Below are 25674 nucleotides of genomic sequence, written 5' to 3'. Positions count from 1 at the left end.
CACCAACGTCTTGCTATCATGACCATGCCGCGAGAAAACAGGAATAGTGGGTGTGGTAGCCGGCGAGAAAACAAGTCCGTCTGTCCGTTTCCTGAGAATCCTGCAGAGCCCGAGGCGATTCTTGTATTTCGAGCACCCGTGCGACAAAACAAGAGTGGCCGCAACCAGTGTGACTGGCTGGGTCCATCCACCCACTTTAGTCCAACGTCAGGTTCGAAAGATCCTGTGACCCGTTCCCTGAAATATCCTCGTGAATCGAAGAGCATGGAAAACTGCATAGTGGCTAGCAGTTCATGGCTGATGGCTGATGGTTTATGGCTATGGCAGTGGAGTTTGGCCACCGCGATCATGCATGTTACACGCAGATACCTTGGGCGGGATGCAGTATTCTCCCAGGCTATAGTGAAAGATGGGCACACGGCCGACGCATGCAGATATTCCTTGGGAAATTGACTGGCAGGTACACGTAGTCTTCCGATGGGTCGGTCGGCAAAGGAGGCCAACAAGTCGGACGTCTTGCGTCTGACCGGCGTGTCTGTCACGTCTGGCCAGGCTCCCGTTCGATGCCTAGCAGGCTAGACCGGAAGACTGCAGATGACAGCTCATATTTTCTATTGGATGTAAGTGCAGGAGCGAGACCAGAGAGGTAGTCGGGCAGATAGGTCACGACGGAAGGAGAAGAGTCTTGGACGGGGTGCTGGGAGAAACCCTCGTCAAGACGGAAATGGCAGCCGCGGGAATGATGTCAAAAGCAAAGGAGTGAGAGGAACAGAGAGGGGAAGCAAAAGGAGGGAGGAAACAACAGATCTGTGTCTGTTTTGATTCTTAGGTCGTTACCAATTTGCCTATTACAGTACCTGCCTACCTACGATAGAAGGTGAATATTTGCGATTCTGCCGCCTTCCCAGTGCTCTCGGCAGGCATCTGCCATGGATACCGTAGATATCAAAGGACCCTTACAACGATGCGGAAGATATTTGAAATGACCCTACCACACATCGTGCCTGTCACTGCAGGGTAAGGTACCATGAGGTGTCGACAAAGAAAACCCGGCCAGGCCAGACCAGGCCAGGCCGGAGGCGGTCGAGGACACTCACCCTCCCTCTCCCCTTCACTCGCTCTCGCCCACCTAGGTGTTCGTTGGTAAGGTACCTACCTCACCCCATCCGGCAATCTTACCTGCAACTGGTTACTTACACGTTGATTTTCATGCCATCACCGGGCGTCATTGCCGCCTGCCGCACTTTTATGCTCTTGCCCTCCCGGGAAGGACTCGATGCCATCCAAGCCCCGGCCGCCGTGCTTACCTTACCTTCCGTTACCTACCGGACTGCCTCGACCTGAGGTACCTTACCTTACCTGATCACCTACCACTCTTCCCCATCTCTCCGAGGGCCCCGAAGTAAAGTAGGCAGGTAGGTACCTACATAACTTAACTTCTGGTTTGTCAAGTCAAAAACTTGCCTCCTCCCTCGACTTCTTCCGGCTGTCAGACTCACACCCTGCATTCACTCTCACACTCAGCCCGATCCACACCACCCTCGACAGAGAGGAAGGGGGAGAAAGGAAAAGAAAGATAAAACCAGGTGGAAGACAAAAACCAGAATCCACTCTTCATCTCACATCACGGCCCCAGACCCTGCCTCACACAACCGCCTCAGACAAGGCGTCATGGCTGCCCTCATCGAGCTTTCGGGCCGCTTCCAGAGCCCGTTTATTCCTCTGCTTGCTGCCCTTCTCATACTTCTAACGGTGATGAACTACCGCTCATGGAACCGTCTCAGACATATTCCTGGACCGCCAGGTGCTGCCTTCAGCAAATGGTGGATGCTACGTAACACACTGGGTGGGCAGATGCATCTCGCCCTCAAGCGAGCCTGTGATGACTACGGTGAGTCAGCCCTGGAATCTTCCTACGCCCGGTCCCCAGCACATTTCCAGCCCTCACCACTCAACCGCTCGCCTCTGCCACAGAGATGAGTTGTGCCGTCCGAGAAGGTCTCAGACACACATGCGCACTCGTCCACTGCGTGCTCAAGAGCCGCAGACATTTCCCCTGTCTGGCTTCCACAGGCTGCTGACAAAAACCCTTGCGTTGTAGGCCCGGTCGTCCGCATTGGTCCCAACGACTTGGTAACCAATGACGCGGAAATGCTTCGTCGGATGTGGGCGGTTCGTTCGCCATATCGCAAGGGCGCCTGGTATCAGGCCGTCAGATTCGATCCTACCAGGGACAACATCATCTCTATGAGAAACGATCATGACCACAATGAACTCAGAGCCAAGATGGCCATTGGTGTAAGTTGTGCCATGTTCCTGTCTTTCCTGGTCTTACATTCGATTTTCATCAACGCGCCATCCTCTGACACAAAATCAAACAGTACTCTGGCAAGGAAAATGAGGGTCTTGAGTCCACCGTCGACATTCAAATACAGTCACTCGTCCGGCTCATTGAGGAGAAATATGTGTCCACTGCTGTCAACTTCCGACCTGTGGATTTGTGCAGGAAGATTCAGTACCTCACGTTGGACATAATCACATCGCTCGCGTTTGGCTATCACTTCGGGTACCTCGAGCAAGATGCCGACGTTCACCGATACATCCAGACGACCGAGGAGAGCATGCCAGTCATGATGACACTCACCGTGTTCCCTCAACTGGCAAAACTGCTTCAGTCGCCCCTTTTCCGCCGGGCAATGCCCTCGGAGCATGACCGCGTGGGTTTTGGCCAGTTCATCGCGTGAGTGATTGTGTTGCTCTGTGCCATCTTTGGTGTAAACACAAGACCACTAACTGTTGTTTGTTTCATGCTAGCGTCGCGAAGAGGGTTGTCGCAGAAAGGCTTATGTCAGACAAAACGGCGAAACGGCGGGACATGTTAGGGTCCTTCCTTGCACATGGCCTGACCAGAGAGGAGGCTGAGGGTGAGACATTGGTACAGATCATAGCCGGATCCGACACGACGGCCACTTCAATCCGGACCACAATCCTGTATCTGATGACAGCCCCATCCTGTTATTCCCGCCTTGCCAACGAGATACGGGATGCGGCGCGAAGGGGTATGATATCATCCCCCATTACTAACCGGGAAGCGGGTGACCTTCGCTACTTGCAAGCTGTGATCAAGGAAGGCTTGCGTGTGTTTCCTCCGGTCACCGGCCTCATGTCGGCAACAGTGCCCAAGGGAGGTGATTTCATGCATGGCATGAGTATACCCGAAGGAGCTGATATTGGTTGGACTGCCTTCGGAGTGCTCCGCTCCAAAATGGTATACGGCCCAGACGCCGACGTGTTCCGGCCGGAACGCTGGTTAGAGGCCGAAGATGATCAACTCAAATCCATGACGGCGCAATGGGAACTGGTCTTCAAGTACGGCAAGTGGCAGTGTCTGGGGAAGACGGTGGCCCTATTGGAGATGAACAAAGTGTTCGTTGAAGTAAGTCTTCTCTGGGCTAGCCAGCGTCCTGCGCAAGAGGCATCTTTGGTTGACTAACTGTCACTGCCAGCTCTTGCGGCGATTCGACTTTGCCCTGACGGACCCTACCAAATCATGGAACTCGTTCTCAGCTGGAATATTTATCCAGTCTGGCCTGTGGGTTAGAGTGAGCAGAGTGGAGTAGCCGAGACGAGAGGTAGCCAAAAGGTCATTGGAAAGATCAGGTGTGGGATGTGGATGGCGAATCCTTTGAGAATAGGTGCGAATGATGCAGCACACATGCATGCGTTGGTAAAATTGTAGATGGAAGCACATACAACCGAAGCAAGTTGGCAAGAGCCAAGCGTCCCCCCCTCTCCCCCTTCTTTGGACTGTAGGCTACCAAATACTGTTTGAAGGCATTCAACCTGTGTTGAAAGCGAACCGTAGAGTGCTTTGCATACCGGTCGACCCTGTGGGCGGATGAGGATAGGTCGGTCGCATGCTTCAGAGATCCGAGACCGAAGTTCTCTCGGCGAGTCATGGATGTGCGTTTTCTGTTGTGTTCGTGTGGACGGTTCAGAAGGTTGCAAATACTAATTATATAGATTTCTGATGGACGTGGTAAAGGTGAGGTGCTAATTAGGCGATCCTTTCCTCCTCTCCGCACTCAACCGGCTTAACCGAGCCCCTAAACCCCACAACTTTGAAGTAAGTTGCCGTCCTTAGCAGAAGCACCTTACTCGGCCCGCTGGGTTTAGACCAGATAGTCCGGTGTCGCCCCGACCCCCTTGTAAACCTTCCCACTGGGTGCACTTTCGAATGAAATGACAGTACCCACGCACCGCGGCGACTCCTTTTCCACTTCCATTGCCAGGCAGGCAGAGGCGCCATCCCTGTAAACAAGACGACTTGGGATGAACGTGCAGGGCAGTCCAGAACGATGATGCCGGTAATAAGCTTTGTTGCAAACTAATGTTTTCCTGCACAATACGAGTTGCTTGGGATGTCTCAGCACGAGGATTTTCGTTTGTATTGTGTACAACAACTATATATATACATATCAGGCAGCCGTCACCAATGGCGTCGATGTTGCCGAACCCTACCTCCGAAAGCCATTCATAGGATCAAGCACGGATTTCGCCATACGCTGGGCACTTGCTTCCCATTTGTGACGCCATGTCTCTGCGATCTGGGTTGCTCTCCCTATTCGGCCTCGTCGCCACTGTCCTCGCGGCAGATCTCGATGACTTTGTCACTCGTCAAAGAGATATTGCTCTCATAAGCGCCCTGAACAACATTGGACCCCATGGTTCAATGATTCAAGGGGCTGGTGCCGGCATTGTCGTCGCCAGCCCGTCCAAGTCGGACCCTGATTGTTTGTTACCGACCCCAAGCTCCATTATCTTCGTTCGCTAACCCAGTACGCGCCGCAGACTTTTATACCTGGACCCGAGATGCCGCATTGACCATGAAGATGGTCGTCGACGAATTCATTCTTGGCAACAAGGATCTCCAAGTCTACATCGAGGACTACTACCACTCTCAGGCTATCCTGCAAACCGTCACAAATCCTTCGGGGTCTCTGCTGGCCTCTGGCCGCGGCTTAGGCGAGGCCAAGTACTTGGTCGACGGCTCACGCTTCAACGGTGCCTGGGGTCGCCCTCAAAGAGACGGGCCGGCGTTGCGAGCTATCACACTCATTACCTATTCGCATTGGCTTATTCAGAATGGCCAGGAATCCAAGGTCAAAGACGTCATCTGGCCCATTATCGCCAACGATTTGTCCTACGTTGGCCAATACTGGTAAGTCAATCTCCCGGAAGACGCATGTCGTGTCGATGGCCTAATAGGGAGCCTAGGAACTCTACCGGATTCGACCTCTGGGAAGAAGTCTCCGGCTCTAGCTTTTTCACCACTCAGAGCCAGTATCGGTCCCTCGTGGAAGGCAACACGCTGGCACAATCTCTTGGCGTCAAGTGCGCAGGCTGTGAGCTGGCACCCGACGTCTTGTGTTTCCTCCAAACTTTCTGGAACGGGGAATACTTCACGGCCAACATCAACACCCAAACACAACGGTCCGGCAAGGATGCCAACGTCATGCTCGGGTCCATTGCTGTGTTTGATATCGCAGCTAGCTGCGACGATCCTTCCATTCAACCCTGCCACAGCAAATCTCTGGCCAACTTCAAGGTCTTGATCGACGCTTTCCGCAACGCCACGCTCTACCCCATCAACGAGGGAATCGCCAAGAACAAGGGTGTAGCTCTGGGCCGCTACACCGAGGATGTGTATTTTGACGGCAATCCTTGGTGAGTTAAATCCGAAATTCCACGCCAACAGCATGTTGCTGATCCGCGATTAGGTATCTCATCACCATCGGAGCAGCCGAGTTCCTGTACGACGCAGTGGCTCAATGGAAGTCGCAGGGCCAAATCAAGGTGGACTCGACGTCGCAACCTTTCTTCGCCGACTTGTACCCCAAAGTCAAGGAGGGCACTTACCAGAAGGCCGCCAACCTATCCAATGACTACAGCAGCATTCTCAGCGCCGTCACCGCCTACGCGGATTCCTTCGTTGCCGTAGCCCAACAGTATATCCCCAAGAACGGCTCAATGTCTGAGCAGTTCAACAAAGCCCCGCCAGGCAACCCTATCTCTGCGGCTGACCTCACATGGTCGTACGCGGCCTTCGTCACGATGAGTGAGCGCCGCGCCGGCTCGTACCCGGCCAGCTGGACTGCCTCCACGGAGCTACCGGCTACATGCACCACATCTTCGACGACCGGCATTTACGCCCCGGCAATCGCTGCCGGAGCCCCTAACGTGACGGGCTCCTGCCCTGTATCCGTCAGTTTCTTGGTCAATGCGACGACGTATTACGGCGAAAATGTCTACCTTGTCGGCAATATTGCCGAACTTGGTTCCTGGAACGTTGGAAATGGCCAGCAAATGAGCGCATCAAATTACAGCTCTGAACGTCCGCTTTGGACCGTCGACGTAGAAATTCCCGGGGGCCAGAACGTGAGCTATGTCTACGCGAGGAAGCAAAACTGCGACCAAGGCTACATTTACGAGACAACAAACCGTACACTGGCTGTACCTGCCTGTGGCTCGACGAAAAGCCTGGCGGTAAATGATGCTTGGGAAGGGCCTACGGGATCAAGTGGCACCTGCTAAGCTGGGCACCAAGTGTCGTGCTGATGGGTAATAGTAAGCACATAATGTGAAAAAAGAACTCTCATTTAATACATGGACAATTGCCCAGGCCTTTGCCTTACCCTTCACATGTAGGAGGGATTGAAAGTTCCTCAGCTCCCAAACATATTACCACCATCCGGGTTCCCCATCATCCCCGGGCCGACCATGCCATTACCGCCCAGAGGAAAGCCGCCGAAACCCCCTCCGAATGCCGCATACGTATCCATGTCGTACCCTTGCATCAAGTAGCTCCAATCCATATCCACAACATCACCTTCCGAAGCCGGGGGACCCATCGCCGGGGTCCCCGCAGTCACCGATGGCGGCGTCATGATCATGTTTGTCGGCATTTGCATGGGGCCGACCTGGGACGTAGTATTGTTGACCGGTGCATTTCTGGCAGCCTGTTGTGGGAATCCGGCTCCTCCATCTGGCCCGGGCCGGCCGCCGCGCTGCTTCTTGCCCGCCTTCTCTGCCCGCTGGCGCAACCTCGTGATCCACATGGGCTCCTGCTCAGGTCTTCCGATCTGTTGCTGGCCGGCTTCGTGAGCGTCCCATGCCTTAATAAATAGATTGCCGAAAGCGATGTGCATCGGGCTATGCAGTGTATTCATCAGCCCTCGCCGTTCGTGGTTCTCAGCAATGGCATCCCATGCTCTTTCAACCATCGGCCCGGTCAGCCGTTGCCGTAACTCCGTCACCAAGAACATGTAGGCGGGAAAGGGGAAGTGGAGGTACGTATACCACTTATATCCCTGCAGACTTTCCGCGGCCTGGACAATGTTATCGTACTCGATCATCTGGATAGCTTCAAGAAAGAGTGTATCGCGCTCATGATCTTGGAGCGTGGTCGCTTCGCCGTTGCCCATCCGTACAAGGAATGAGATGACCCTCATCTTACAAAGTGATTGCCGCGTCATCGTCAGAGTAAAGAAATGTAAGGGTATTTTGGGGTCACACCATTTGAGGTAGGTGCCCTCGATATGCGCGAAGAAGCCGTCTAGTGTGTAGGTTTGATCCTGCCCAGCCATGCGGACCGTCGGGACCGGTCGCGGTGCGATAGCCGCTGGACCGGATTCTTTCTCCTTGTCCCCATGGCGCTGCCCATCGCGTACAGTATCGCTGCTAATAGCCATGGCCAACTCTGTCCGGATGAGGACGAAGAGCATCTCGGTCGCACCCTGGTGTGGAGTCGGAGCATCTTTACCGTTGATATGTAGGTCAGTATCGTTGATATTGAGAGGCAGCTTGCAGTCACCGGCAGTAGACAAAGCTGTTACGGTTGAGCCCGTCATCTCTCCTATTCGACGATCGTAGCCGACAATAGTCCACCAGAGACGCCGCCGTTGCTCGACCTCATAGGGTGAGAGCCCAAAGGCTGCAGCATCCCGATGCAGACCCATCCGCTGGCCGATCCTTACAGCTATGCCGACCAGGCAAAAGATCTGTCTTGGATCGACGAACATGCGAACGGCGATCTATTCGCGTTAATTAGCAAGCCTGCTGTGTAGAAACGCGTTTACAGAAAGCGGTTCGTATCTACCAAGAAGAGCATATAGGCCTGGAGGACCATGGTGTCACTTGTCCGCATAAAGCCAGCGTTGACAAGTGCCTGTTGGAGAGCCGTATGGAACCTAGATAAGACGGAAGGTTTGGGTTCGTTAAACATCTTGGCGACCTCGGTATCCTCAAGTGAGGTGACTGCTAAAAGATAAATTGCAAACATGAGACATTCCACGTTCTTTGAAATCTTCTCGAGGTTAGTACTGGCCTCTATGATGAGACCTTGAACAGTGGGAACATGTGTTATTTTCAGGAGAGGATTGACGTTGTTGATATAAATTTGCCAGAGTTGAAAGATTTGAATGGGAGATGGATGCAGGTGTGTCACGGAAGCATTCCGGTTGCCGACAATGAATGGGAAGCCATCCTGGTTGTCATACATCTTATCGAAGGCGTGGTGTATCGTGGAACCATCGACCTCATCTTCTGAGGAATCCCTCAGCAGTTCCTCGCTGGCTCTGAACTGGGCCATCAGTTAGGACAGAGGGTGGCAAAAGGCAAAAATGGGGCGCGTAGATAAATGAAGCGGAGGAGGGCAGCAAACCTCTTTGTGAAAGGGAAACCATTTGTTAAAGGGTCTAGTATATCGAGTTACATATTAGCGCATGTACGAAGGGGGAGTTCTTGCTGTAGTAGTAGTAGTAGTAGTTGTTGTTGTAGTGGTATAGTGCCGCTTTACTCACTTGTCGGACTGTGACCTCCTGCTGCCGGCGACGGAGGGTGATGTGCTTCCCTCGGGAGACGTCTTGAGACCCTCGAAGTCGTTTTCCAGCTCAGCAACCTCATCGATACTAGGGCCCTCGTCGATGTGGATAGAGTCTCGGTCTGAAGGCTTCAGGTCGGCTGCGATGGGGTCGAACTTGACGCCATTTTCAGCCAAGAGCAGCTCATACTTTTTCAGTCTGTCGACAAGGTCTCTCTCTTGAAGACGCTTCTTTCGTCGCCTCGGTGGTTGTGGGGGGATGACTCGACATTCGACGCGAGCCTTGACACAGTTGGCACAAGGCTTGTTCTTGTCGCAACGAACCTTTCGCTGCTGGCAAAGAACACATGATGTGCCTCTGGTAAGCTTCATGGCAGCCATGGGGTCGGGTTCGGGGGGAGGAGGAGCCCTCGGCGGTGGTAGTAATTGTGCTTCTCCCGACATGGTTTATTATGTGGATGCGGGCAACTTCTGGTATGCCGATGGCGAGACGCTGACTGACTGGCTGATTACCATACAGGTCTTGATGTCGGCTGGCTGAATCCCGGTTCGGATCCGAAAGGTGAGGTTGCAGGCGAAACGTTGACGGGGTGCGGGACGAGTTTAACGAAGAGACCAATGAACAATCATCAGATGCGCCAAGGGGCAGCTGGCCAGACCTGTCGGTATGGAGTGGAGTGGAGTGGAGCGGAGCGGCGTCGTATTCTGTCTCGAGGGGCTCTCTGCCGGAGACCACGAGGTTCGGTGAAGATTTGCTTCTGACTACCCGAGACACTGTTGGAATGGACGGTCTGTTGGATTGTCGGAATGGGCAGAAGATGGCTGCGGTAAGCCTAGTAGATGTGTATGTGTGTACGAATAATGAGCAGGCAGCAGGCAGAAGCTCAGCTTAGAGTAGGTTTGGTGGAGACAAGCGTGGATATGCGTGCCGAGATGGAGAATTTAGGGGGACAGGCGAAGTAAGGCAGACGGGGGTAAAGGTATGGATTGGTAGGTCCAGTTAGATACGGATAAGGTACCTAGGTAGGTAAGCGGTTGGGGTCGGTTGTGGAACCAGGCGTTGAGGGTAATGGATCCGTAGGCGGTGGGAGTATCAGCATCCGCATCAGCACCAGCACCAGCACAAGCTCTGGTATCCGCAAAGATGGTATGCTAGGGCCAGGCAATGGGACTATTCGTGGACCAAACCGGAAGAGACAGGACGAACGACAGGGCCGTGGGCGTTTCCAGTCCGGTGGGTGTGGTGCTGTTGAGGCTCTTGCCTACGTTATAGGGTAGGACCGTAGCTTAGGTCCGGCGACGACCACACGGCGAGACTGGGACCTTGGAACTGGGAACTGGTGGATGGGATGGGATGGGATGGAACGTCGCGATGTCTGAGGGGGAAGACCGGCAGGGAGAGAGAGCACCTGAGGAGAATACCTAATTAATTACCCGTCCGGGACCGAACGACAGGTGACATTGATCCAAGTTGACAGATTAGAGGTCAATGCAACAACAGAGAGCCCAGCTTTCCACAAACAGCCCTAAGCAGCTTTAGGTACCTAAGCAGGGACATCGGGCAATAAGGTGCACCTCATGCCTTACCACACCACCTAAGGCACCTTACCTAAGGTACCTAAGGTAGGTAGTGCTACAGATACCCAGGCACCTTGTCTATGCATTGCATTACCCGAGCACCCGAGTCCATGCCGCAAACGGCGCAGTCGGGACCCCGCCGGACACCAGTACGACCTCCGGTGCCCGAGACATGGCCTTCTAAGGTCCCATTGATGCTGAGTATCCTTCGCTTCTCCCTGCGAACATGTCCGGAACTAACGAGCGACGACACTCGCCTGGACATCCCCACCGGCCTCGACTAAGCTCTTCTGGCACCCATCCCACCGCCATTGCATCGCAGTCGCGTGAGACACTCGCGGCAGCCACCATACGATGATGGTGTACATAGTATCGCGTCGTGTCCGAGGCACCTTCACTGGTCGCCGACGGCCGCGTTGATACCATGCTAAGTAACCAAGTGTCCGTAGCCACCCATATGTATAATTAAAATGGCCTGAGTCGACCGATTCTCACCCGTCTGTGGTTCATGCCTGTGAACTGCCCGAGCGCCAAGCAGCGAGAAGAAAAAGCGGCAGAGGCGAAAGAAAAAGAAAGGGGAAAAAAAAAATCAAACAAGCAAATCCAGCCGAACTTGTTGTCCGCTCACTCATTATTCTAATCAATTCCTGCCACCAGAGCCAAAGCCTTTTTTTCCCCTCCCACCGTCTTGTGCGGCCCCTCCATCTCTACCTCCTCGGGGGCATCATCATCGCGAGTGGGCCTAATTAGAGAGCATCCCGAATCATCATGGTCGACACTCACCCAGCGACCAAGTCTGCCGAGGGCGACGGCGCTTCTTTCAACGGCGAAGCTTTCCGAGCAACAAATACCTCAACACCCACCTTGGCCCCAAGGGAAAGCGATGATCACGTGGAGAAGAAATCGGAGGACAGGCCATCAACATTACAGGAGAAGGTCACGGTTCACACGCCGATAATATCAGCCAGCCCTTCAGCCAATGCCAGCCAGCTCGACGTCTCGAAAGAGCCTAATCTGGACGAGAAGCAAGATGCAGAGAACCCCGCTCCGGAGGGGCTACCGGTTGAGATTGACGAGGCAGAAGAGAATTTCAAGCCAAAGAGCATCAAGTTCTGGCTCACCATCTTTTCCAACTTCATCGCCTTATTCTTGGTGGCACTCGATCGAACCATCATAGCCACCGCAATCCCACGCATCACTGACGAGTTTGGGAGCTTGGGGGATATCGGCTGGTATGGGTCGGCTTACATGCTCACCACTGCCGCTTCCCAACTAGTGTTTGGCCGAGTATATAAGTTCTACAATCTTCGATGGTACGTAGTGATACGACTAGGGGCTACAGAAGCGTTCGTGGCTGATTTTTTTGCGCGTACAGGGTTTTCCTCAGCAGTATCTTTGTTTTTGAGATTGGCTCACTTCTTTGCGGCGTCGCTCCCAACTCGGCCACTTTGATTGCAGGAAGAGCCATTGCAGGTGTCGGCTCCGCTGGTATATTCACTGGAGCCATGATGGTCATGATTCCAATGGTGCCGCTACACAAAAGGCCAATGTTTCAAGGTAACCAAACATTACTGTCTTGAGCAGACGTGTCCAAGTTTTAACACCAACCGTAGGCATCTTTGGTATGGTCTTTGGCCTTGCTTCCGTGATCGGGCCACTGATCGGCGGTGGCTTCACGGGCACAGTCACTTGGCGGTATGTTGCACTCAACATGTCTCTAGCTTGAATGGCTTGGACTGACGCGGGAATCCGGAAAACAGATGGTGCTTTTACATGAATCTTCCTATTGGAGGCGCGGCTTTGGTATACCTGTTCTTCATGCTCAAGGCTCCCAAGCAGCAACCACGAGAACCTGCAACACTCACCCAGCATATCTTGCGCCTTGATCCCTTGGGGACGTTCTTCTTCCTACCCTCCATCGTGGCCCTTCTCCTTGCCCTGGAGTGGGGCGGAGCGACGTATGCATGGAGCGATGGCCGTATCATTGCTCTTTTCATAGTCTTTGGGGCTGCCTTCAGCGCTTTCGCCGCCGTCCAGGTATTCATGCCCAAGACGGCAACGGTTCCAGTCAGGATCATCACCCAGAGGACCATGCTAGCCGGCGCATTCTTCATGTTTTTCTTGGCTGGGTCGATGATGTTGGCGGTTTACTATCTTCCTCTTTGGTGTAAGTTCTCTCTCTCTCCCCCTCCCCCTCCCCCCTTCTTACAAAAAAAAAGGGGGGGAAAGGGCCGGTGTGTTGCTGCGAGGAGACGATGTGTTAATCAATATTCCAGTCCAAGCTGTACAGGGTGCGGATCCCGTGGACTCTGGTATTTATACACTACCACTAGTGCTCAGCATCGTGGCGTCATCCATCATCTCAGGGGGAGCGACGCAAAAGATTGGCTATTACGTGCCATCGATGATCCTCTGTCCATGCATCATGGCAACAGGTCTAGGATTGATGAGTACCTTTCAGCCGGGAACTAGCTCGGCACACTGGATCGGATACCAGTTTCTCACAGGTTTCGGCCTGGGGTTTGGCATGCAAACCGTCGGTCTTGCTGTGCAGGCGGTGTTCCCCAAAGAAGACGTGTCAACAGGTGTTTCCATAAGCTTCTTTGCGCAGCAATTGGGAGCAGCTATATTCGTCTCGGTAGGACAGTCGATTCTCAGCAACATGCTTGTGTCGCAGCTTTCTGGCATTCCTGGACTGCCTGCACAAGTCATTGTCAAGATTGGGGCAACCGACTTACACAAGGTCGTTCCGTCCCAGTTCTTGGATGTGGTCGTCAAGGCATACAACTACGCATGCACTAGGATCTTCTTGGCAGGCATGGGCCTGTCATTGGCAACGCTTGTTTGCGCTCTATGCATGGAATGGAGAAACATCAAGAAGGGGAGGAACCGTGCCAGTAGAATCGAGCCGGAAACTGAGGCGTAGTGATGGATCATCAGGCGAGGGGACGCGGCAAGGGCGACTTAGTGACAGAGAGGCACATACATACCATATACGGTACCTTATTTCACCTACCTTGAAATACCTACCTTGAATGATGATTGTATTCGGTGGGCTCAGGCGATCAGGGCCATCTCTAGTGTAGCGCCAACGCACGATGTTGGGCCCTGAACGGGCTGCCATGCATTTCGGGGCTCACTGACAGAGGCCACACACAGCGACAACGCACGTCAGGCCTCTCAAACTACCAAACTAAAAAAAAAACTTGCCTTCAAAACCGGCCCATTTCCGATTCCGATCACCTTTTTCTCTCAGGTTCATGATCCTGCCTGAGTCGGGTTCGTTGAGTAAGGTACGGCTGAAGTGACGCTCCGCTTAGGCATCCGTTCCCGTGTTCAGCTTCTCATCAGATCTTTGTCGTCCCACATTACAGTCAATGTGCATGCATGCATGCGCTGCGGACGAGGCAACTGGCTCCACGTATTTTTGCGCGCCTGTTCCCCGATCAATGAACGTCCCATCAATTGAAATCCCCCTCCGTTCGAGCCGATGGTTCCCATCTCGAGGATCAGTGGAAGCACCACGAGTATGCCAAACCAGACTGCTGTTTCTCTGAAACGCAAAAGGGCAAGCAAACCCAAAGTTCGAACAGGGTGCTTGACATGGTGAGCCCCTATTCATTACATACTACTGCATGCCCCTGTTCCCGCGGCTGTCAAGATTAACTGAGCGCAGCAAGTACGACACTCTTACCAACGAGAATGGTGCCTGGGCTGCGAACTGCTGACGCATGGCTACAATTTTTTGTTTATACAGAATAAGACGCATCAAGTGCGGAGAAGAGAGACCTGCCTGCATACGTTGCATATCGACCGGAAGGAAATGCGATGGTTACGACCAAGTTATGCCGTCTCGACCGGCAGAGGCGGACGACGATACGCGTGCTCCCGCTCTAGTTGCCCAGGCATCTTGTATGCAGCCATGCTCTGAAATCAAGGCTCTGCGCATATTACGGCCCTTAGTCGCCGACATAGACGGCACTCACACGGAGCGTGTCTATTTCCACCGCTTTCGTCGCGTTGCCGAGGCCGGTCTCTGTAACCATGTCACCAACCTCACCAGTTTTTGGAGCCGATTAGCCCCTCGGTTGAGCCATGCTGACGAGACTGTGAAGCATGCCGTTGTAGCTCTTGGCTCCGCGTATCAAATTTATCAGTCGGAGATCCGTCAGAACGATTGCAGCTCGTCGCGCCGGCACCTCGAAATTTTCACGATTCAGCAGTACGGCACAGCAATGTCTAAGTTGTCCAGCTGTGCCCATGTGCCAATGAGAGACAGAATTCTCGTTACACTCCTCTGCTGCGTGTCTTTCGTCTGCATAGAAACACTTCGGAATAGTTGGCGGCCAGCGTTGACTCACTTGTCAAATGGCCTGCGTATCATTGAGAGCTTGCCGATGAGTACGCTCGACGAGCTTCGAAATATTCGTCCAGCCCACGAATGGGAGAAAGCAACGGAAGAGATACTGGGGATGGACTATATTCTCCGTCTCTTTGCCACCTGGGAGGTTTCTTGTGCTCTATTCGCCGAAAATTTCAAGCCTTTCATCTCCATCAAGCTGTACGCAGGGCGAGAGCTTGACGACACGCCTACAGAAGAGTTCCAGTCCATAACGCAGGCTCACCGCGTCGTCGTACAGTACACCCGGGATGTATTCGCCCTCGTTTGGTTGACTCGAGAGCACCAAGGAGATGATGAGTTCTGGTCTCAGCCAATTCCCCAACGCCAGCACGACATATTGACTCAGAAGGGCAAGGATATGGCAGGGCTTTTCGAAAGATTTCTGGCCACGTCGCAAGCTCCGCGGGCCGGCACAGGAGAGCATGATTCCATATGCCTAGACACGTTGCATTACAAGTGTGCACGTCTTCTCTGCCACAACCTACGCCAAAGACCTCACCAGAGGTCCCAATCTCCAGAAGTCGTAGCTCGCTATGCGGAGCTGGTTTCCATTGCCTCTCTGTTACAACAAAGGCTCACAGCTAGGCAGAGGGAGACCACAGCCTTGCCTCGCTCCTTTACACTTGACATCGGAATCATTCCGCCGCTTTATTTTATTATCGTCAGCTGTGGGGATCCAGTCGTTCAGAAACGTGCCCTTCGACTGCTGCAGAACTACCCACAACGAGAGAACTTTTGGGATGGTAACTCAGTGCGAAACTTGCTACGAACGGCTGAAAATATCAGCTACGGACCAGCGCACCCTTTGCAAGAGGTGCCCAATTCGCTGGCGTTGGGAAAGGGGATACCCGCGCTATATGAGAAACTCCAAGAGCTACGGATCAAAGTTGAAGAAGACTAAAAACGTGCTTAGGCAAACCGGGTATCGACACAATGATTTACTCATGTGTCCTAAATTGTTGCTGTTGGTGTCCTCTCTACTCGAAGCATGTGCTGGCCCTCATTTGTGTATAGAGAAGAAGATAACAGGAAAGAAGGTAACAAGATCTACGACCTAAAACCTCAGACGTTTCCGTTCATTAGCAAGTCGATTGTTGAGTGAGTACCTACTTACTTCCACATTAGGTTAGGTAGCTGCGCAAGACCGCACTGGTGGTCAATGGCCGATGGTACGTGCCCTTCTGGCATCCTTCGTGGGGCCTTTGCTGTGAACCACATCATCCAAGCTACAATCGCCACGCAATCGTCGCGCGTCTGGTTCGCAACGTCGATACTCGAGAAGCGCATTCAAAACTATTTGACACTAAAAGTCGCACTCGATGGCATCGTTTCCTCACGAAGTTCCCACAATCACCGAAGAGAGGACCGGTTTCGACTTGAATCTCCAGCATGGCCACCAGGATCTGGTTCAAGCTGTAGCCTTCAATGCCTATGGCGATCGCTGTGCAACCGGCTCCGTCGACGGGAAGATCAAAGTTTTCAACCGTCACAAGGATGGTGTCTGGCATCATTGCGATACTTGGGGGGCGCATGGCAGCGAGATTCTTGAGGTAGGCGATTCTGACGCTGCGCACAATCACTGCCCATTCAAGACTGACACTCCCTCCACCCAGCTCCAATGGCTTCCCCCGACCGTATATCCGAATCTCATCGCATCTCTCGGGATAGAAGGCCGCTTCAAGTTATGGGCCGAAGATCCATCTGCTGCTCCAGGCCGTCGCTTCAGCGCCAGCAACCGTGCGACAACAAGCAAAGCCGCATACGAAATGCGCTCCTCGAAATACCCCTACCGCTCGTTTTCCATGAAGCACAACGAGGAGACAAGGCACACGTACCTTGCCCTTCTCGCCTCCGACGGTCGCCTGATTGTGTACGAGAATGAGCAACCTGAAAACATGTCCGAATACACCTCGATAGACGAGTTTAGCATATGTCCCAAGCCGAATCGCGGAGAAGAGGTTAGCTTCAAAGTTCGGTTCGATTCGAATCCAGAGCCGTGTTACAGTGCATTGCGGGCAGGGGTCGCACACGACTCTTTAGGCCTCGTTGTGGCGGGTATGTCCTCGGTCAAGGTGTATCGCTCTAGGGACGTGATCACAACCTCGTACGGCGTCGCTCAATCACAACGCGAGTTCTATCTTGCTGTTGACGTTGGTGTCCATAGAGGCCTTGTACGCGATATAGCATGGGCGCCTGGGAATATCCGAGGATACGACATTATTGCGACGGCTTGTCAGGACGGGTTTGTACGCGTATTCCGCATAGACACACCCTACTCGTCAGACGATGGCAAGACATGGTCAACGGCGGAACTCACGAGACATGAAAATCACCAGGCGCAGGCATTCTCCAACGTAAGCCAGTCCACAGACAACAAGCAGCCTCAATCAGGTCTCAGTGCCAGTCTAGCTAAGTCTGGCTCGCACGTGGAGAGGCACTTCTCGGGCCAGCCAGGACAAGTGAAGCATATTTTCAAAGAAATCGCCAAGCTGGATAGCCATCGTACGCCTGTATGGCGCGTCGGCTTCGATGATGATGGCCAGATCTTGGCCAGCACTGGCGACGACGGAAAGCTGGTGTGCTATCGCCAAACTCCAAACGGCGCCTGGGCAAGAAGTTCTGAGCTGGCTATGGTGAAAACGAGAATGGCCCTGCCTTGAGCCGGCTTCATGGGTCGGTCCAGCTTGTATCGATCGGCCCTCATCGCTTGCTCGTGCCATTTTCGAGCCGTGGTAGTTCTCAACCGACGCCCAGCGACCAAAGTAGCATGGCATGACCTCCTCAAAGGCTAGGGGCCAACATGGCTCCCATGCAAAATCCCGGCTTGCGGCTATCGCAAACCAGTGTCTGACGCAGACATGGCTGCTGCACTACAGATAGCCGGTAGCGAGGGCAATCTGAAAGAAATAGACTGCCATGATGGATCGGGCCATCAACTTTGCCATCCAGCTACCACACATCTCGAAATGCGGAATGACTCGAGTCACAGTCTTGGTTTTCAAGGAGAAGTTAGATACCCCTATTGAATGATTTCGCAGCCTTAGCCTATCTGATGCGACTGATTGCCAAGCGCCCTTAATTACATATTCTACGAAAAGTAGTAGATGACTTTTGACCTACCCTAGACATTCCCTCACTACTTCCTACGCTTCTGACCTCCGCCGCCGGCCCCCTCGTCCGCTGCTTGGCGCTTTCTGCCGTTCTTACGCCAGAACTCCTTGCTCTCCTTCTTCTCCCTCGCCTCCTTCTTTTCCTCAGACTCGGCCACCTTCTTGCGGTACTCGGCACGCTTCTCCTCCTTTTTGGCGGCGCGGCGAGCGACCTTGTCGTTACGGATCGTGGTAAGCTGCTGCAGCAGGTTGCGCGCCGTCTTCTCCTCCTTGTTGAGCACGACAGCTCGCTTCTGCATGTAGGTCTCTTTGTTCTGCTTGCGAGCCTGCACAATCTGTGACTTGAAGGGCAGCTCGGCGGCCAGGGCACGGGGCACGCGCAGAGGGTTGAAGTGGCGAGTCTCGCGCTCAATCTTGCGATACTGGCTGTTCTTTTGCGAAGGTGTCTCGATGCCCTCAGCGCGGCGCACCTCACCCGTAAGCCGCATCGCCTGCCAGCCGATGAGGTTTGTTACGGGGCTGTAGAAGCGATGTGGCTTGATAGGATACCATGCTCGGAGGAAGACGATGTCGCTGTACAGAATCTTGTCTTCGAAGGTGGCACGGAAATGGCCCTCCGGCTTGGACAGTGCACGTTTGATCTGACCACGAACGCCGGAAACTGTCTTGATGGACGCGCCCTCGAATTTCGCGATCTCGAGCGACGAGTTGAACATGCCCTTGATGAAGGCCGTGTTCTTGTGGATCTTGTCGGCAGTACCCGTGAGCTTGAGCTTCTTGACGATTTCGGTTGATTCGTCGACGCTGAGGACTGTCCCCGTTGCTGCTATCCGGAAGCCAGGATTGGATGACGAGAAGGAATTGAAACAAACAAAGCCGGAGTTGGGCGCGATGAGTGGACCGTAAATGGTTGCGAAACAATGCATATGCTCTGGTGTGTATTTCAGCATGCGATTTCTCGTTCTCGAGTCTGAGATGCTGTAAATAGGCATGGTCTGGAATCGCCTCCAGCCGAGGGAGAAGATCAATGGATCGTTCGTCTTGAGAATCTTTTTGTGCCACCTATGCTTTTTGATTCGGACCTGCACATATCCAAAGCGATCCTCGGTAGGGCTCAGACCACCAAGAATTAGAGGCATCCTCGCATTGAACATCTCAACGAACTCGGCCGGAATACCCTCCAGGACAATCTTGGCATACTTGCCGGCCTTAAAGCCCTCGACAACAGCTCTCTGCCTCTCGTCAAGGTTTTCGAACTCTGCCTTGTTGATATCCAGCTGCTTCTGGATAAGGGCCTTTTGCGACTCGTACCACTCGTCCTCACCGAATTGCTGTTCGCCGCCTTCCCTCCGGGCATTTGCTTTGTCGTTGAGGAATCCTTCTCTATCTTCTTCCTCAAACCGTAGTTTGAGTTCCTCTTTGCGTTTCGCGTTCCTTTCACGCTCGTCCTCGAAGTTTTCCTCTTCGTCGGGCTCTTCGGGGCCGTGCTGTTCTCCGGTTTCCAGGTCCTCGAAGACACCGTCGCCTTCGTCATCGTCCTGGTCATCATCAATGCCGCCAAATTCATCGTCATCCCCGTCATCGTCATCCCCACCTCGTGACGCCGATGTTGTGAAGCGGCGCCTCAATGCCTCCACATTTGCCTGAAGAGACCACTTTGCGGCCAAATCCTGATAGTCGTACAAGGGTATCGACCTATCCTCCACTTTGTCGTCCGTCTCCTGTTTGGACTTTTTGAAGAAATCGTCGTCGTCTGAAGCTTCGATATCTTCTTCCCCTTCTCGGTCCTCACCACGCCACCTCTTCAGTGCTTCCTGTGGTGTTATAGAGTCGTCATACATGAACCTAGCGAGATCCGGTGTATGATAGGAACGTCTCTTGCCATGCAGCCTCTTGGCGCGCTCCGCCATGTTTTCCTTCCACTTCAGAGCGGCCGCCTCCTCGTCCGAGTCAAGGCCTTCAGCATCCATGTCCCCGTCCTCATCTTCCAGCCCAGATATGGATCCGAGGTCAGAGTCACTGTCAGCGAAGGCCACATCCTCATCGTCGCCATCCTTTTCAGAATCCTTGAGGAAGATCTTGCCGAGCTTGCCCTCGTCGAATTCTTCTTCAACGTCAGACTCGCCATCCTCTTCACCACTGACGAAACCCTCGTCATCGACCATCTCCTCATCCGACTCTCCATCCCGGTCCGGGAGATGCGCAAATCGTTGGGTCTTTCGGCCAGTATCATTGTCCTCGACGACGTCCTTCAATTGTTCGCCGCCCTTGAAAAGCTGGACACCCTCCTCAGTCTGACCTAGCAACTTCCGCTCGCCCTGAAGTCCAACAATGAGCTCTTCACCTTCGCCCCTCTCGCCATCTTCGGCATCCTTGTCGAAGGTGAACCCCTTTTCCTTTGTGATCCAAATTGCGTCACCGTCGATCTTGAGACCGCTGCGATCTGACAAGGGGGCGTATAGTTTCTTCTCCTTCTCGTCTAGGCGTCGGCGTGTCGTCTTGCCTGTGATCTTGGCCATGGCTTGTTCCATAGCTGGAGTCGGGCAGGGGTCTGGAAGCACCTCGAGGTTGGCGACGGTAAAGTCCCCAAGGCCGGGAATATGCACTCTTTGGCCTTGGGAGGCAAAGTTAGTTCCTCTGAGGTAGCCTGAAATAACAACAGAGCGGTCGCACTTGGGGTCCTCCTCGATCTTGGTCGGATGGGTGATGTCTCGGTAGCTGTCGACGATGGTGTAAGGATGGGAGTTTCTCCAGACCAATGGTCGCGGATTCTTCATCACGGAGAGGAAGCGCGAGAGATTGTGAATCTCACGGTCAGGATAACGCCCATTCATAACTCCTGAGAGATAGAAGAGGTGTGCGCCTTGGTAGAGCTCGCTCCAAAGTCTCCTCTTGATCCGCTTCTTCGCATCCTTCAAAGTCTGAACTTTCTTGAACAAGTCCAAGTGAGTCAGAATCGTGAAGACGTTCCCGGGCATGCCGACGGAGCTAAATATATTCAAGGCTTCCATTGTCTCCATCTCGAAGCCGTAGTTGCCATCGATCATCAGCAGGACGATGTCTGCGATCTTGGCCAAGTCGACCATGGCCTCGAGTTGATTGGGACACTCGACGAATGTCAGCCGCTGCTTCTTTGATGTAACAACGGTGATGGGACCCTGGGGGTCGGAAATGGTCTCCTTCGCATATCGACGGATCAGAGATTTGAGTAGAGTCGTTTTGCCGACACCAGGAGGTCCTATGATGGTGACCAGCTTTGGTGGCGGCTCGTCGGGGAGTCGGTCGACGAGGGGTACATGAAATCGCCTTTCTTTGATCTATCCAAAAGCATTAGTCAACGCTTGTGTAGAGTGCCGTCGGTTCAGGGGTGCGTACGTCGGCAGATCGCGCGTTGGACTTAAGAAGCTTTCCGGGGTTGGAGAAGGTGAAAGCCTTGGGGTTTCGATCTGGAGCGCTTGTGAGTATTGAACTGAATGCAGCCAAGGTCAGATCCATGTAATTTACCTCCAGTATGACCTTTCTTCTTGTCCTTCGCCTTGCGGTGAGGCTTGTGCACTTGGTCGTCCATGATGGCGGCAGTGTTAACCAGTACTTTTGAGGATGCCTGTAGCGACACGGCGAGCGCATCCAATATTTTTTTTTCCTCTAGTCGCGACGCTGCGCACTTACCTTCCTTAGCTTACCAGAAAATTTGTTATGGGTCTCGTCTTATCTTATCGCGGTAGTGTATCGATAAGATCGCTGGCCCATTGCATGGACCCCACTACGTAACTAGTCCCTGGATAGGTAAGCTAAGGCACTGCACAGGCTGCGTTACGGTTTACCCCTCTTGCACTACCCCTCCCTCCCTCTTTTCCCTTGATTCTGTCGATGAGGCCGATCATCGAGGCGTTGTATTACAAACAACACATGGGGACACCTGAGATGAGCCGGCTGGGAGGCGTACGTTATTCTTGTACATCCCAATCAGAATGAATAGACAGGCCACGGCCCATGCCCAGCAGCATCTGGGTACAGTTTAGAAGCTTCCGCGGGATGATAACCAGCCAGAGATAGGTATCTATTTCACGCAAGGCGACATTTCTGCAAACCAGCCATAGTCAGCAGTGACGGCATAGCCGCTGACGAGTGTCGTCGAGGCGGATGATGATACTTGGCAGATAGGCCTTGATTGGCTTCTGTGTCGAGTCACAAGACACCAAAGGGGCTCCGCAATCGTCTGCGAGCAGACGCATCATGCCTGAAGAAACAAAACAGACGCTCGAACACTGAAGCTGCGGATTAGGTCGGTAAGATTTCTTATCTGTAATCTGGTACACGAGCGGCGGACATGGTCTGGGGCGTAGTTACGTAGTAGCGGTGTTCATTCAGATGTGATATGCGCTCCACGCGCGTGGGTTAAGGGCGGTGGCTGGCTTGAGGCAGCCACAGCACACGCAGACGAGGGTTTAAGTGCGTTATGGGATGACGTATTGGCAGGTGTGGGACACCTCATTGAGGTGTCCGTGATGGATGGGGGTTGAATGCTCTCCGTACGTGCCACTCACATACATCCTCACCTACCTACCTACCTGACGCTCACGTTGCATGGGCCACACTGAAGCACCGCCTACGGTACGCTGTCTCCTCAGAAGCAAACTTCGCGTCACTTTTAGTTCCCGGCAAGTCGCGAAGTTCCCACACCCCGTTCAAGCCTTGCTACTGGCCTGTTCTCCCTACCTTCCTACTGACCTTCCTGACCTGTCTGTGCCTCCCATGCCTGGGAAAACCGGGCACGTATGAGACCCGTTGGCCTGGTTATAAAGACTGCCTTGCAGGCGCACTCCCACCTGCGAACTTCACCTCATCATCTGCTTCAATCTCTACACACACCTAAAATTGTCGTCACATACTACCAACCTCAAAACTCTTTCCACACCATACAGCCCGTCACCATGCCTACCTACATTGTACGTATCAAGCTTGCTTTTGACGTTGTTTCTGGAACGCATCGTGTTGACGTGATGCTTTCCTAGGTCACCTGCAAGGAGGATGCTACTCCGGAGCAATTCCAGGCGTAAGTCGGCAACTACGTTTCATGAAGCACACGTTTCAACTGTACACGCAGGGCCAAGAAGCATGCCGAGGACCAGGGTGGAAAGATTGGCCATGAGTACAGCCTGATCAAGGGTTTTTCGTAAGTCACTGCGACTATGTAGTCCCTTTATGCTGACTACGACTGACCTAATCAACTTCGTCAGTGTCGAGTTTCCCGAAGACCAAATCTCCACTCTCGAGAAACACGAGCATGTCAAGCACGTCGAGAAGGACCAGGAGGTTCGCACGCAATAGACACCGAGCAAGGCTTTGCTTGCGGTTTCAATGAGCCTTGTACCCGATTCAGTACATACCTTAACTAGAATCATGACGTCCGTAATGATTTGATGCTCTTCTTTTCTTTCCGCTCCCACTTGCAACTTCTAGGCTCTATGCGTGACACACGTGAACGATCCATGGCGCTACAGCAGAGCCTCGCTTTTCACTGGAATTGTCTGGACCACCGCGAATTCCCTCTCAAGATTGTCTCTGGAAGAGTGACAGTCATGTGTCTAGGCACCATTCGTGCTCCGTACCCTTCGGCCGCCATTTGCTTGAAGCGCCCCGCGGTTGGCGTCGGCCCCCGCCCGTGTCTCATCACCCGGCACGGAAGCCACAGGGATCGGTCTATGCCACTAGCCACCCCTGCCTTCAAGCCCCAGCACGGACAGCACCCGGTGACTGCGCTAAGATCAGCTCCCTGCGTCTAATTCGTTCCGAGTCAAGCCTCCGGTCCTGATGCATATGATCTCATTCCTTCCTAAGCCAAAGCTCTCTCCCTCGCACTCCTTGACCGCAAAATCTCTTGCCCGACAACTACAGCTCTTACAATGCCGCCATGAGGAGTATCGCTAGACCGTTGAGGCTCACACAGCCCCAGAGGATACCCCTACGAGCCTGCTCTTCTTATCCTTGCCGTTCCTTCACCTCACGCCATGGCCACGGCGGTGCCAACTCTTCCTATCTGTCGCGTGTCGACGAACACGAGATTGTGCAGCTGGCCAAGAAACCTCAGCATCCACTGAGCCTCGCCGATTTGGTCAAGTATTGATGACCCTCCCAGCCCGATATTCCCATGAGCTTTTCAATCTGACGTTTGGTCAACCCAACCTAGACATGGCCGTCCTCCGCTGAGCGAAAAGTCCCTCTTCTCTTCGGCCAACTTCACCCTGTCACTACTACCCATTCGCCTTGCCCACCGCATCCAGGCCCTCCGAAACCTGCCATATATCGTAGTGTCGAACCCCAACATTAGTCGAATCTATAACAACTACGTCCACTCACTCTCGACACTACTTCCTTGGTGGACTAAGGGCGGCAAGGCGGACGAGAATGCGGTTCGGACGCTCGACGATGAGATTCGCTTCACAGAGGTCCTGGCAGAGCTCGTCGCGACACACACCGATACCATACCGATTCTCGCTCGGGGTTTCCTCGAGTGCCGCCGCTACATAAGCCCCGCAGAAGTCACTCGCTTTCTTGATGAACATCTCCGTGCTCGCATAGGCACACGCCTCGTGGCCGAGCAGCACATCGCCCTTCACTACAGCAGCCAGCCGCATTTCGACCCGGGTGCCAGTCCGACGCCATGTCCGGAGCATCCCAGCTACATTGGCGTTATCGACACCGCTCTACGTCCTGCTCACATTGTCGAATCCTGCGCTGGCTTCGTTGCCGACATTTGCGAACTGCGGTACGGCGTTCGCCCACATTTGATCATTGATGGAGAACCAGACACTACTTTTGCCTTTGTGCCAATGCATCTCGAGTACATCGTCACCGAGCTGCTCAAGAATGCCTTCCGAGCCACCGTGGAACACCGTGACAACAAGGAGCCTATCGTGGTAACGATCGCTCCCGAGCCGCCCGCTCGCAAGCAGTCGGGGCAGCCCCTCAAGATTGACGTGCCCAAAGAGGGTAGGGGTGAATTTAGGAGCGATGCTATACGGCCGCTGGATGACAACGTGCCAGGAGTGACCATTCGGATAAGGGACCGAGGGGGTGGTATAGCCCCTGAGGTACTGCCCAACATCTGGTCGTACTCATTCACCACGTTCTCCGAAGATGATGAGTTTCCTGGTTCCGATAACGATGGATTAAACGTGATATCCAATGCGAGTGCAGGCGGAAGCACTATTGCAGGTCTCGGATACGGTTTGCCGCTTAGCCGAGCATATGCTGAGTATTTTGGCGGTGGCATTGCTGTGCAGAGTCTACATGGCTGGGGTACTGATGTCTACCTTAGACTCAATGGTGTGGGCAAGATTCAATAGAAGCCTCGTTCCGATGCACTGCCAAGCAGTCAACGCTCGGTCGAACAGCTAAGATTCACATGTGCAAGAGGGGTAGGAAGCGTTACCAGCACGAGCGCCATCAAGATAGCGCATCACCTGTTCGGTTATTCATACATATTAATTGAACTACTAGGAGATTGATTACCAAGTGGATGCCGTCCACATTTGATGCGTTACCAATAGCAAATATGTGCCCCTGACCAACAAGAGAGAAAAACGATAGAATCAAAAATGACGTAATCGAGTAAACTCGTTCGATGATCGATTGCGCAACGCCCCAGATTTTTTGACCAGCCTCCTGCAAATGCCCTCATTTTACGACAGCGAAACGGC

At 53.4% G+C, this 25674-nt stretch overlaps 9 protein-coding genes across 9 annotated transcripts; 7 read left to right on the top strand and 2 right to left on the bottom strand.

Moving 5' to 3' along the window:
• Positions 1-1671: 1671 nt before the first annotated feature.
• COL26b_010984 (uncharacterized protein) lies at positions 1672-2744 on the top strand (the record flags this gene model as incomplete). The annotated part of the gene is made up of 3 exons (XM_053183666.1): positions 1672-1891; positions 2102-2298; positions 2382-2744. The coding sequence occupies 3 exons, from the start codon at positions 1672-1674 to the stop codon at positions 2742-2744; spliced, it is 780 nt and encodes a 259-aa protein (XP_053032377.1).
• A 419-nt stretch (positions 2745-3163) lies between these two features.
• On the top strand, positions 3164-3620 carry COL26b_010983 (uncharacterized protein; the record flags this gene model as incomplete). The annotated part of the gene is made up of 2 exons (XM_053183665.1): positions 3164-3436; positions 3507-3620. 2 exons carry the CDS (start codon positions 3164-3166, stop codon positions 3618-3620), a joined length of 387 nt encoding a protein of 128 aa, XP_053032376.1.
• Positions 3621-4594: 974 nt separating this feature from the next.
• COL26b_010982 (uncharacterized protein) lies at positions 4595-6594 on the top strand (the record flags this gene model as incomplete). The annotated part of the gene is made up of 4 exons (XM_053183664.1): positions 4595-4793; positions 4852-5221; positions 5278-5727; positions 5781-6594. 4 exons carry the CDS (start codon positions 4595-4597, stop codon positions 6592-6594), a joined length of 1833 nt encoding a protein of 610 aa, XP_053032375.1.
• A 131-nt stretch (positions 6595-6725) lies between these two features.
• On the bottom strand, positions 6726-9262 carry COL26b_010981 (uncharacterized protein; the record flags this gene model as incomplete). Its single annotated transcript, XM_053183663.1, has 4 exons — positions 6726-8093; positions 8159-8641; positions 8790-8805; positions 8862-9262. The coding sequence occupies 4 exons, from the start codon at positions 9260-9262 to the stop codon at positions 6726-6728; spliced, it is 2268 nt and encodes a 755-aa protein (XP_053032374.1).
• Positions 9263-11227: 1965 nt separating this feature from the next.
• On the top strand, positions 11228-13385 carry COL26b_010980 (uncharacterized protein; the record flags this gene model as incomplete). Its single annotated transcript, XM_053183662.1, has 5 exons — positions 11228-11772; positions 11835-11947; positions 12073-12154; positions 12220-12626; positions 12967-13385. The coding sequence occupies 5 exons, from the start codon at positions 11228-11230 to the stop codon at positions 13383-13385; spliced, it is 1566 nt and encodes a 521-aa protein (XP_053032373.1).
• Positions 13386-16180: 2795 nt separating this feature from the next.
• Positions 16181-17521, top strand: COL26b_010979 (uncharacterized protein; the record flags this gene model as incomplete). Its single annotated transcript, XM_053183661.1, has 2 exons — positions 16181-16411; positions 16475-17521. The coding sequence occupies 2 exons, from the start codon at positions 16181-16183 to the stop codon at positions 17519-17521; spliced, it is 1278 nt and encodes a 425-aa protein (XP_053032372.1).
• Positions 17522-17997: 476 nt separating this feature from the next.
• On the bottom strand, positions 17998-21539 carry COL26b_010978 (uncharacterized protein; the record flags this gene model as incomplete). The annotated part of the gene is made up of 3 exons (XM_053183660.1): positions 17998-21288; positions 21347-21417; positions 21476-21539. 3 exons carry the CDS (start codon positions 21537-21539, stop codon positions 17998-18000), a joined length of 3426 nt encoding a protein of 1141 aa, XP_053032371.1.
• Positions 21540-22905: 1366 nt separating this feature from the next.
• COL26b_010977 (uncharacterized protein) lies at positions 22906-23302 on the top strand (the record flags this gene model as incomplete). Its single annotated transcript, XM_053183659.1, has 4 exons — positions 22906-22920; positions 22987-23027; positions 23079-23147; positions 23212-23302. The coding sequence occupies 4 exons, from the start codon at positions 22906-22908 to the stop codon at positions 23300-23302; spliced, it is 216 nt and encodes a 71-aa protein (XP_053032370.1).
• A 583-nt stretch (positions 23303-23885) lies between these two features.
• COL26b_010976 (uncharacterized protein) lies at positions 23886-25320 on the top strand (the record flags this gene model as incomplete). Its single annotated transcript, XM_053183658.1, has 2 exons — positions 23886-24091; positions 24162-25320. The coding sequence occupies 2 exons, from the start codon at positions 23886-23888 to the stop codon at positions 25318-25320; spliced, it is 1365 nt and encodes a 454-aa protein (XP_053032369.1).
• Between the last annotated feature and the right edge of the window lie 354 nt (positions 25321-25674).

This window comes from Colletotrichum chrysophilum, assembly GCF_026319265.1.
Source record: "Colletotrichum chrysophilum strain AFK26 chromosome Unknown scaffold_126, whole genome shotgun sequence".
In the NCBI taxonomy this organism is placed as follows: Eukaryota; Fungi; Ascomycota; class Sordariomycetes; order Glomerellales; family Glomerellaceae; genus Colletotrichum; species Colletotrichum chrysophilum.
Note: the sequence above shows the minus strand (reverse complement) of the source record. Positions and strands in the feature narration are given on the sequence as shown.